Below are 12,165 nucleotides of genomic sequence, written 5' to 3' on the forward strand. Positions count from 1 at the left end.
ATGAGGGAGAGGTCACAGTCACATTACTCCCAGCTGGCACTGATATTGCTTGTTACTGGTGCTGCAAGAGCCATAAACTCTGAGTCCAGCTAGAACACTAGTAGTCTCTTCTGGTTTATTAGGATATTGCCAGCCTGTTGTAGAAGACAAAATTGCACATGCAAACTTTTTACACTGATATTCTGTGGGAAACAATGTAGGTGTGCAGTGTGTTCCCAGTTGGGCAGGAAGAGACTGTGTCATGAATTATTTTACCTGCTGCCCACCCTATGGCAGGCTGGGAGGTGAGCTAAGTTCACAGTGTTTTGCCTAAAACAGAGGATGATGTAGCATCAGAGCACGCAGCTTCCTGCTGCACCAGCGCCGTCAGCCTGGAGGCTGGATGGGGTGAAGCTGCTATGGGAAGCAGCAATGTGAGTGCCTTCTGTGCACCACTGTGTGGTGCTCATGGCCCTTCTCTGTTGTGTTTGCAGCCTGTGAAGATGGATACAAGCTGGAAAATGAGACCTGTGTGAGGTATGGTGAGCGTTCTGCCCCCTCCTACCCCACCGTCCTTCTTAGAGCTGCTTTGGTGACCTGTTGGCATAAGCAAGCTGCTGAAACTCCCTCTTGTTTTCTGTTGTCAGCTGCCCGTTTGGCTTAGGGGGATTCAACTGTGGGAACCGTAAGTACCAAGTATCAGTCATTTCATTTTGGGGAAATTTGAAACAAATGATTGCAAACAACTCTGCCTAAAGCACAGTAAGCACAAATCATTCATGTCAGGTTTTGTGTTTCTTCACTGTCTGTCAAAAATTGTTTGATTGACCAAATATTTATTTGACAAAGTTGACTTGATATTATCTGCCAACAAGATCAGTGTTTTCCTTGGAGATGATGCTCTGCCAAGATAGGATACACACACTTTTGAAGTGAGATATTCAGAGTGAATCCATGAAAGTTTGTCTGAGCTATTCTGATTTATCAGTGCAGATAATCAAGTCCCCCTGGCACACAGGAGCCCATCTTCCTTCTGTGAGAGACCCCCAGCTGCATTTGCTTCACATGACAATTACAGAGGGAGGAAGGCAGGAAGCAAACAGTTAATCCATTTGCACGAGAACTGTGTTTACATGAATATTTATGGCCAAATTGCTATCTCTAAGCAGATCTCTCTCTTTCCTGCCCCTAGCATATCAACTAATTACAGTGGTGATTGCAGCTGCAGGAGGAGGATTGCTGCTTATTATGGGCGTAGCGCTGATAGTCACCTGCTGCCGGTAAGTTCTCCAAAAATACAGACTAGGTAGAAAGGAGGAGTTAGGACAACAGGAAGAATTGCTGGCCCATTGTGAAGAGGTGTTGGAGTGCATTCAAGGTCCTTCTCCAAGCACAGCTCTTGTGCCTGCTCTCACCATGTGTCACTCCCTCTCAGGCACATTCACACATGTGCACACCTAGTTCCTGTACCAGCAGGCAGCTTTGAACTAGAGGCAAGGTGTGCAGCTGAGGTAGTTGTGCTTTGTGATTTACAAACCATGAAAAAGGGCTGCCTTGCAGTAACACTCTCTTCCCAACAGTTTTAGCCCCAAGTCTAAGATTTCAAAGCTCTCTGAAGTCAGCAGTTGGATGGATCAGTAATGTAGCACTGGTAGTAGACACAGCATCCTTTGGTGCTTTGAGTCAGGAGCAAGGCCCAGCCAGGAGATATGATGGTCACTACACCTTCAGGTGCCGGCTTGCAAAACTCTGTGGGGATGGATTGGTTTTCTCATGGGTCCTAGCCTTTGGCAGGCCATGTGCCTTCCTGGAGAGTAATCTTCTTTGCACTGGAGATGTTACCGAAGTCCACTCCTACAACATGTGGGTGATGTAAGGGTTTTCTGTGGTGTTCAGACCAGCAGCTTCCAATTCTTCCTTCTTAGGAAATAACATCGTGCCTAGAAGGCACTTGGGAACTTGAATAGCGTGGGGGCTCACATACATTTTTCTTTCTTTCTAAATTGTTTTTTGTTCTTTCTAAATGTGTTTTTAAGAGACAACAGGCATAAACTGAAACAGGAGAGGATCTTATATCAGGATTAGTTATAACTTTTCACTTTCCTTCATTCTTTTCTAAACAGGAAGAATAAAAATGACATAAGTAAACTTATTTTCAAGAGTGGGGATTTCCAGATGTCACCATATGCTGAGTATCCAAAGAACCCCCGAGCACAAGAGTGGGGCAGAGAGACCATTGAGATGCAAGAGAATGGAAGCACCAAGAACTTGTTGCAGATGACAGATGTGTATTACTCGGTATCTATCCACAGCTTAAATCTTAACCTTTTGTATTTCATACAGCAAAGAAATATTGCTTTATTTTTGGAAGCATAAATCCCTTTCCTTCAAAACAAAAGAGCAAAGCAAATGGCTGCCACAGACAGCAAGGCATTGGGAGTTCTGTGAACTCTGGCTGCTATATGTGCCTGAATATCACAAAAAAGTGTCAGTTGGAAGAGTGCTAGGAAAATGTCTAGGAACTCAAGATGGGGAGGGGTTATTCATGTGAGTGAAGGTTGCAGGAGTTCACACACAACACATTTATTGAGCTTCTGCTTTCCAGGGAAGAGAGCAGTGAGCAAAACTTTTCTTTTCTGGCTTGTATTTTAAGTTTTCCCAGAGTAATTTTACTGCTCTACGCAGCATGAAGGAAAATGAGACAAAAGCACTTCCAGGTAATACTCAAAGCAGGAAACTGATTTTCTAGGAGCATTTCTTATAACAATAACTGATATCCTGTGTTAAGATGAATTATTTTAATGCCTAAACTCATTAGCACAGTTCTCTTGGATTAAGAATTAACTGTACACTTAGACTGCATTTGGTGGAGTCATGTAAACTTCTGGATGGGTAAGCTTCAAGTCTTCTATTTGGCAAGATGTCAAAACTCAGCTGCATCAGAATACTGCCCTCCAGGAAATGCATACCTCCCACAGTACAATTAATTCTAAGTCTTAGAGATAATTAGTGATCATGTTGTTCCTTCTAGCGACTGAAACAACTGATTGGAAAGGTGATAAAGCTGTGCTTGAAAGAGGAGTTGTCTAAGACTTGTGTGCTGTTTTTTTCCTACTAATACAGCCAACTGGACTGAGAAATCCAGAACTGGAAAGAAATGGACTTTATCCTCCCTACACTGGTTTGCCTGGATCTCGACATTCATGCATCTACCCTGGACAATACAATCCATCCTTCATTAGTGATGAAGCCAGAAGAAGAGACTATTTTTAGCAGAACAGAGAGAGACTGGAAGATTGACACAGTTTTGTGGCCCTTGATCCCCAGGTACAATGTGTCCCCTGGCAGTTCAGCCTACACCAGTCTTACTCTTCCCATTTAACAGGATGGTCTTTGAACTCCATACTGAGTGTTGCTGCCCCCAGGAATGGTTACATTTGCTGAGCAGCAGAGAGGAAGAGGAGAAGGAAGTGAATGGCTCAAGGTGCACATCAGTGAAGGACCCAGGTGGAAGCTCGTGTGTACTCTGGTTTTGTTCTGTGCTGCTTCTTCACTCCTTATGCTACATGGCAAGCATGGATCAGTACAGGCGGATGAACTGTGTCCAGCACTCTGTGTTGAATACCACTAGGGAGTGTTTTGTTTACAGATCTTGTTCACTGTTGACTGTGCTTGTCTTCTTGGCCGACCTTCATGCAAAGATTCACTATGTGACTGGTTTTGGTAGGACAAGTTTGTCTACCCTTTTTCTCCTTGCTGCTTTGCTTTCTGCTTCATATACAACAGGAAAGCTGGCTTGTCCTCTGGGCCTGACCTTCTTACTGGTAGAAGTTCTCCAAATGGTGAGGCCCTTGCAGCAGCCTGGTGCCTGGCAATGTTGGCTGAACTCATGGGTGGATTGTCTTTGAGAAGCAGGAGAAATTAGTCATACCACTGCGATTCAAACTGGAAGTAGGCACAGTTGGTCCTAGGTGCTGCTTTGAGAACTTATATACATAGGGAAGAGTGTGAGTGTGTTGTCTTTCTGTCAGCCAGCCTGGTTTGGAAGTGTTGCTGCTACACATCATCACAATGCTTCTGTATAGGAGCTTAACAGGATGTTTACTTGCAGGGATGAAAAGACCTATAAAAACATCAATGTGATGTAAAATAGCTGCTCACAAGGAAGAAAAACATAAGCTGGGAATTCACCCTGCTTCTTAGATGAAATGTCGGAAGAATAAATAATGCTGTGGTCCTGGCTAGGCAGGTGGAACCTGGCATCTAGGCACTGTGGGTGGGACATAGCTTTCAGGACTTCGCAGCCCACCTTGATTTCAGGGGGAACTGTGGAAGCTTTCAGTCCACTGGAAAATAAGGCTCTCCATCAGTCAGTTGCATTTAGGGCAGAGAGAAACATGATCCTTTCAATCCTAGCACAGCAAAGATCATTTACATCAAAATATTTTGCTTTCTTCTGTTCTAGTTTCAGGTGATTCAAACTGGGCAGGTTTCCTCAGCTAGGTGTGTGAATTCATATTAGTCGCTTTGGCAAACGCTGAAGAATGTAAGTTATTACATTCCTCACTAAAGATCAGATCAAAAGCTTATTGACTTCATTCTTTCTTGAGTAGGGTGTTGAAAGAGCTCTTATTAACAAAGTATATTTCCCGCTTATCTTAACTGAAAAGATAATCTCAGTCATCTAGACCTTGTCCAGATACAAGGTCCCACTACAGACTTTTACCCTCAGCGTGATCGTGCTTTTAATTCAGGATGGCTGCTTGCATGGGGATATCAGATAGCACAGTTCCCTAGCCATTAACCCACCATCCCTGCACTGAAGGGTATGTACCATCTGACATTCCTTTCTCCCACACAGTGCTCAAAAAGGCACAGTGCCTACAGTTAAATTCAGTAAGGTAGCTCTGAAGCACTGAAGACTGCAGGATGTGTCCCCAGAGTGCCTCACCCCTGGTGAGAAGGGCAGTTCCAAGGCTGATGTGTAGTGTGGCTGCTCCTTGAAGGCAAGCCGGGGGTAAACATGGCAATACTCATGTCCTGGAGGTGCTGGAAAGCTCCCAGCCCTTCCAGCACTTTCAACAGCTGTTGTGTTCTGTTATGTTCCCTACCAAAAGGGAGCAGCAGCTACACAAAGGGAGGGTGTGGTTTCACAAAAACTAGATCTTTATGGATGCCAGGGGCAGAATGCTCTGCACTGACGTCATCTTATGGTCATAGTGCATGTGACTGAATCCATAATCAAATTTGCAGGCTTGTCTCAAATGTAGGGTGGAAAGGAATGGATGCTTATGCTGCTGAAGGAGCTATATTTAAGGAGCATTCTAGTTATAGTACCAAAAGAGTGTAACAGGCAAAGCACAAGAATTAACTGTTCCCTGTGTTTTCAAACTGAGAAAGATGTTCTTCTCCCCATGGTTAGTAGCCAGTATCTTAATTGCACAGGGTCCACTGGATGGTGTGAAGCAAGGCCTTGGCCCTGCTGTGCTCTAGGACTCTTCAAAGAGGGCATTATTGGGGTAATTCCTATGAGGATGAACTGCCTCTTTCACCCAACACTAGCTTTGGCATAGTACAGAAGGGACTGTCTCTCCCGTGGGACAGATGAAAGCTTTGTCTTTAATGCACATGAATGAGAAAGCTGGGACCTGGTGCTGGATCTAAATCCAGAGCACATAGATGAGCGCTAGGATTTGTCCCTGTTTGCTAAAGCAGCCTATCAAAAAAGTAAGCATTTCACAGCAATGATGGTAGGATTTAACTGCATGACACTCAGATAGGAAAGAGTGTGGAGCTTTGCTTACACCTACTATGATTAATTGCTTGTTTAGTTTGAAAGCTGTTAAATGTTCCTTTGTGTGCCGGGTGCAAAGAACAAAGTGTGAAATACCAAAGGACAAATGCAGATTGATTCTTCTATGTAAAGAGCAACATGTGTTATGGGAGCAAAACTTCAATCTGTGTCATTTTACAGCAAATTGCAGATTGTGAGTGAACTGAGTGGGAAATGTGATAGGACTATTCCTATCTGAGATCACAGAATTCATTTTATTAATGATCTTTAAAATTCTTCTTAATGAAATGAAACGGTCTCGAGAAAGTCAGAAAGATTTTCTGAGTAAGAACTGCAAAACCTGGCTTTTTTCCAAGAAAACAAACCTTATTGCACTGAAATTCTATCTGCCAGAGCAAGTACATGTCAGGGAAATTATTATGAGATTAGTCCATTGCAGCTTCCTTTTAGTTCTGGTAACAGATGTGACTCAATGTATAGCTCACAGGAGGAGCAAAGGGTCTCTCCTGACCTGCCAGCACCTTCTATGGCCGTCCCAGGAGGAGAGGATTGAGGCAGGTGCCAGCCCTAAGGTCAGTGCAGGCACTTACCTGTGCATGATAAGCAGTGGCAGCAGTTTTGGGTTTTGTCAATCCTGTTGGATGTGAGTCTCCATGTGGAATATCACTCCCTGAAGCCTGCTTTCAAATGTGGGTGCCCCTGTGTTTAGTACCTAACTCCTCCTAGGATGCCTAAGGAAATGCAATTCAGGCTGTTTAAATTGCTTTTAGCTTCCCCAGATTGCAGAGGACAAGATGGAAGTAGCAGGTTTCATGCGAGGAGACTGCAAGTGGCTCAGCAGGTGTGGGGAAAGGAAGGAAAATGACACCAACTCAACAAAGAATCTGTTTGTGCTTCTGGCTGCTGTGTAAAGCCAGGTGAGCCGTCAGCAAGGGCCCACAGGTGGTGTGTGGGGGAGTCTTTGGAGGAAAAAAGTGCTAATTCAGCTGACGACAGGAAAGGATGTAGGAGGCATGTGTTTGCTGCTATGGTGCTCTATCACTTGTGTTGAGAATAGCCCCTTGCTCACAGAAATACCCCCTCAGCAGTCAGCCTGGGAGACTGGGTCAGAGTGAACAGAGCAGAACAATGCAGATGGGAGGGGTCAGTGTAAAGGAATGCTGCAGCCTTCCTGTATCCCTGTCCTGCTCCCTGCTCATGATGACCAGCCTTCCCACACTGCACTGGAAAACCAGTTCTTTTGCACACCTCAAAGCACTGAATTTGGCTGTATGAGGAACGTGGGGACAGGGATATTTTGATGCCCTTTGCCTTCTGTGTTTATAGCTCTAGGTAAAAGAACAGCAATGAATCTTGTTTCCATTGTAGCATATCCCAGAAAGTTCCTCTGTTGCGGTCATTTACAGAAACACTAAAAGTGATTTGCCTTCACTGCCAGCAACAGAAAAAGAGAGAGAAAAAAAAAAATTCTAAAAATAGCAATGAAATGAATTTAGTGAGAGATGTTTGCGATTGCAGAATGGTGCCAATATTTATAAAGTTTGTTTGCTGAGGCTTGACAGAGCAGCAGTATGAGTTTGGACACTGCTGTAGCCTTGTAAAGAAAGAAGTTTCCCAGGATGTGTCTCTAATGCTGGTAAGTGGCCACATCCATTTCAAATCCATCTGGACTTCTCATTCTCTCATGGTGGCATTTAGTTTTCTTCCTTAAATTAACAAGAACAGATGCATTTTACTTACATGTTCTTCTTATGCTGACTATTGCTTTTCTCCTATTGCATCCACTCTGGTGACTGGGATAACTCTCCCATGGATTGCAGTGGAGTATTTTAGGCCTGAATTATTCCCCTGTCAGGGTCACTTGTTTGTACACCATGTGTTCCTGCAGCTCTGTGTTCTGCCCATTCCTGTGATACTGTTGCTGCCTTTTCACATCATATTTATTTTTCTTATGTATCCTTACTACTGTAGCAGAGCCTGTATTATGTAAGATTGAACAAACAGGTTGTTCAAGATCTGAAATGCCTTCCTGAGAAGAGAATGAATGTGAATTTCATCGGAGACATTGTACTGTTCAGCCAACATGTTTCCCATAGTGTAAGATCTCCAGGGATGTAGAGGCAATTCGTGCATTCACAGTTAAGAACTACCTGTCAGTTCACATATTTGTGCTTTCAGAAATGAAACAAGATCTCCCACTTTTGAAAGGGTTCTGTACTGTAAGGTCATGAGTGAGATAACACCTCTCCAATGTAGTTTGTGTTTTGTGTGATAATATCCTTGTTGATGTAGAACTCAGAGAGAGTGCCTGATGTTCTTCAGAAGTCATGTGTAAGTCCATTGGTCTTCATTCTGGTGAAATGCTGGAATGGATGGGAGTCTTGCTTGGGTAATACCACAGCAAGTGGCCCCAAATCTGCACAACCCCACATATGGGGAATCTGGTAAAAAGTGGTCAGTTTTCTTGAGCAGTGCCACAAAATTTGCCTGATGTGCCTGTTATAAAAACCATCAGTATGGTTAACTTACTTTAAGGAAAGAAAACAACAACAGAATAAGCATGTAATTATTTCTATTAAACTCAATCATTTGTTTTAAGCCCTGTTACATTCTGCAGGATATTCTCCTAGCAGAAACCGAAATTTTATATGTAAAGTCATCACAGTTTCATTAACAGCTTTCAGAACCATGGTAGTAATGCTCACCTTTACCAAGGTCTCTTTCAAAAGGTGAATTTTAAGCATTTATTTGTGCTTCCTCTATCAGCCTGCTTCATGTTCTTCCCATTGTTGTGCTTCCTTCTCTGCAACTCTGAATGCTCACTTCCAAGTTGCTGGGGTTCTAAGGACTTTCTCCAAACCAGTATTATTTAAAGTTGTATCATATTTTCTGCCTCTACTAATTATACAGTACTGTAGTAGCAAAATATAATTTTTAAGGATTGGATTATTTTTATACCTGCATCCAACATTATTAAATCTGGCGTTCTAGTCAGTATTATAAAAAGATACAATAAAACTATGAATATTAGTATGTCTCAGCTTTTTTATTGTCTAAAGTTCAGTTTTTTTATTGTCTAAAGTTTTCCCTGTAAAGAGATACATGTGCAACTTTTAGATTGAAGAATCTTAGAGCCTTTTGTTCTTCTAGTGGTGTTTGGTGATTGAATAACTAAAATGAAAAGCAAGAGGAAAGTCATATGTTCTGGTTAGTTGTGCTAAACAGAGTTGTGCTTGCTTCTGTGCTGATATGTTTATTTCCGTAGTAGAATGAGCCACTCAAAGTTTAATTTAAGAATTTTACTCAATTTAATTTTTCATCAATCTGGAAATGCTGGAAGTGCTGAAAGTAGGGAAGGAAAAGCTTTAGAGAGGTTGGTGCAAGGACAGGGAACTTGACCACAGTGAAATCAGTCCCACATCACTGATTGCCACTGGGAACCATGAAGACTATAAAGCTGAGTGTTCCTCTGAGGAGGAAGCTTGGTCCCTTGTATCGAGACAAACACAGAGTCCTGCGAAGAGACGTGATATGGAAGAGCATCCTGAGTACTGTCAGGCTTGTTAATCTGGGGCAATCATTCTATATTATGTCCCAGAGAGGTACAGCACTCAAGTGTGACAGGAATCGAATGGGACCAAGGTACTCTACCAAAATCTAGGTAGGTGATCTGAAACCACCATCTGACTCTTCCAATAACCTTGAAGAGGCAAGCATCTACAGAAGGTAAGATTTCCCTTTGTCTTTACACTAGTGTCACAGTACTCTGTATAAAGACAGTTGCACTAGTGCTATCTGCAGAGAAATGGTAAGTCTAGAACATAGTTTCTTGCCGCATCCTGAAATTCAAGTCTACTTTCTGCAGTGATATGGTACAGAATTACACTATATGCCTGCTACTTTTCTAGTAAGACTCCAGAAAATTAAAGGTAGGAGTAGCGTGGTTAATCCTGTCAAATGAGGTTCTGCTCATTTGTAAGGAAAGGCTCGTTACAGTGCCACTGTTTTGTTACCAATAATAGTATTGCAAGCTGATCTGTTTTCTGTGTGGTGCTGGTATCTCTTAAGCAAAAGAACAGGTCACATTACTTTGAGGTTGGGTAAATTTGCAGTTATGGACAAGCATGTGACTCAACAGCCCTGCCCATTTCATGTTTGCTTACTAGTGCCTCTGAGATCATTGAATGCATCCATGCCGTGTGGCCTGAACCATAGAATCATTTAGGTTGGAAAAGACCCAAAGATCACTGAATCCACCCATCAACCTAACACTACCAGATCCACCGCTACACCATGTCCATAAGCACCATATCCACACATCTCTTAAGTACCTCTAAGGATGGTGGTTCCACCACTTCCTTGCTCCAAAGCCTAACCACTCTTTCTGTGAAGAAATTCTTCCTGACATCCAATGTAAATATCCTCTGATGCAACTTGAGCCTATTTCCTTGCATTCTATCACTTGTCACCTGAGAAAAGAAACCGAAACCCACGTCCTTGCAAATTCCTTTCAGGTAACTGTAGTGAGCAGTCAGGTTTCCCCTCAGTCTTCCTTTCTCAGTCCTACTTCCCTCAGCCACTCCTCAGAAGTCTTTCTTCTAGACCAGGTTGCCTTGTAGTCCTGTCATCCTTGTTCCAGACAATAACCTCCTAGTAGTGAGGAGCCCCGAAGTGAGTCCATTGAGGGCAGTCTCACCAGGGCTGAGGACAGAAGGACCACCCCTTCCCTGGCCCTGCTTGCCCCACTGGTTCTGATGCAGGCTAGGAGCCTTCAGCCTTCTTGGCCGCCTGGATGTGCTGCTGGCTCATGTTCAGCTAGTTGCCAAACAGACCCACAGGTTTTTTTCTGCCAGGCAACTTTCCAGCCACTCTGTCCCCGGCCTACAGTGCATGAGGCTGTTGTGACCAAGTGCAGCACCCAGTATTTAGCCTTGTTGAATGTTATACAACTGGCCTCAGCCCATTGACCCAGCCTACCCCAAACCCTCTGCAGAGCCTTCCTGCCCTCAGGCAGATCAATCCTCCTGACCAGTTTGGTGTCATCTGCAAACTTGCTGAAGGTGCACTTCATCCTCTCATCAAGGTCGGTGATAAAAATGCTAAACAAAACCTGTTCCAGTTCTGAGCCCTAGGTAACATCACCTGCGACTGGCTGCCTTCCGATTCAACTCTGTCCACAGCAATACTTTGAGTCCACCATACAGTCAGATTTTTACCCAGCAAACAGTACAACCATCCAAGCCATGAGCAGCCAATTTCTCCAAGAGAAGCTGTGGGAAACAGCATCAAATGTTTTGCTAAAGACCACATGCACAGTTTTTCCCTCATTTACTAAGCATGTCATCTTATCATAGACGGGGATCAGGTTAGTCCTGCAGGACTGTCTTTCACAAACCCATTCTGACTGGATTTGATCATATAGCTGTCCTGTAATTGCTATGTGATGGCACTCAGGATGATCTGCTCCATGACCTTCGCTGGCACTGACATCAGACTGACAGGCTGGTAATTCCTCGAGTCTTCCTTCCTGCCCATCTTGTAGGTGAGCATCATATTTGCTAAACTCTAGTCAACTGGGACATCTCTGGTTAGACAGAACTGCTGACAGGTTATTGAAAGTGGCTTGATGAGCACTTCATATCTTTGGGTAGATCCTGCCTGACCCCATAGAGCTCTGTGTGCTGTATGTATATCTATATATAAAAATATTTTTAAATTGCCTTAGTCTGTACCGACATATGTTCTAGCTGAGTTTTGACCCTTCTAATTTGCTTCCTGCATTACTATACATGTTTACAGTCTCCTGAATTGTTTGCCCCTTCTACCAAAGGTCATAAACTCTATTTTTTTTACTGAGTTCCAGGAGGCGCTCTCTGCTCAGCTAGGCTGGTCTTCCCTTCCAGTTCATCTTTCAGCACATAGGGACAACATGTTCCTGTGCCTTTAAGATTTCACTCTTGAAAAATGTCCAACTTTTCTGGACTCTTTTAGCCTCTAGAACTACCTCCCAAGGGACTCCAACAACCAGGTTCCCATCCTGAGAACCAGTTAACAAAAGAATTTGAACTGCATATGCTTCCCCTGATTACAGGTGAGTCTGGATATGTATAATTTTGATTTAGACATTCTGCAGGTTTGTTTGAATCTTCACACATTTCTAAATGTTGGGGCTGGAATTAGTTGACCTTCAAGGTCCCTTAGAATTCAAGCCATTCTATGAGTCTATGTGTGTGCAATATTCCAAGGATTAATTAAATTTACATGAGATAGCAAAATGTATGGGAATCTAGTAAGGAATAGAACTGAAAAAATAGACAGGAAGAAATAATCCAGCACATGAATAGCAATAAAAGACTCTTGTTCCTTCCCTAATAAACACCTTCTGATGACAC

At 43.2% G+C, this 12,165-nt stretch overlaps 1 protein-coding gene across 1 annotated transcript in view; it reads left to right on the plus strand.

Moving 5' to 3' along the window:
* The window catches only part of HEG1 (heart development protein with EGF like domains 1), a 36,161-nt gene extending 27,375 nt beyond the window's left edge, over nucleotides 1-8,786 (plus strand). The window contains exons 17-21 of the mRNA XM_031590662.2: nucleotides 474-516; nucleotides 627-664; nucleotides 1,172-1,259; nucleotides 2,103-2,277; nucleotides 3,103-8,786. Coding sequence (XP_031446522.2) covers nucleotides 474-516; nucleotides 627-664; nucleotides 1,172-1,259; nucleotides 2,103-2,277; nucleotides 3,103-3,252 — 494 coding nt within the window. The 3' untranslated portion in view covers nucleotides 3,253-8,786. The remainder of the gene's footprint in view (nucleotides 1-473; nucleotides 517-626; nucleotides 665-1,171; nucleotides 1,260-2,102; nucleotides 2,278-3,102) is intronic.
* The last annotated feature ends 3,379 nt before the right edge of the window (nucleotides 8,787-12,165 follow it).

This window comes from Phasianus colchicus, chromosome 7 (genome assembly GCF_987193195.1).
Source record: "Phasianus colchicus chromosome 7, bPhaCol1.hap1.1, whole genome shotgun sequence".
Lineage (NCBI taxonomy): Eukaryota > Metazoa > Chordata > Aves > Galliformes > Phasianidae > Phasianus > Phasianus colchicus.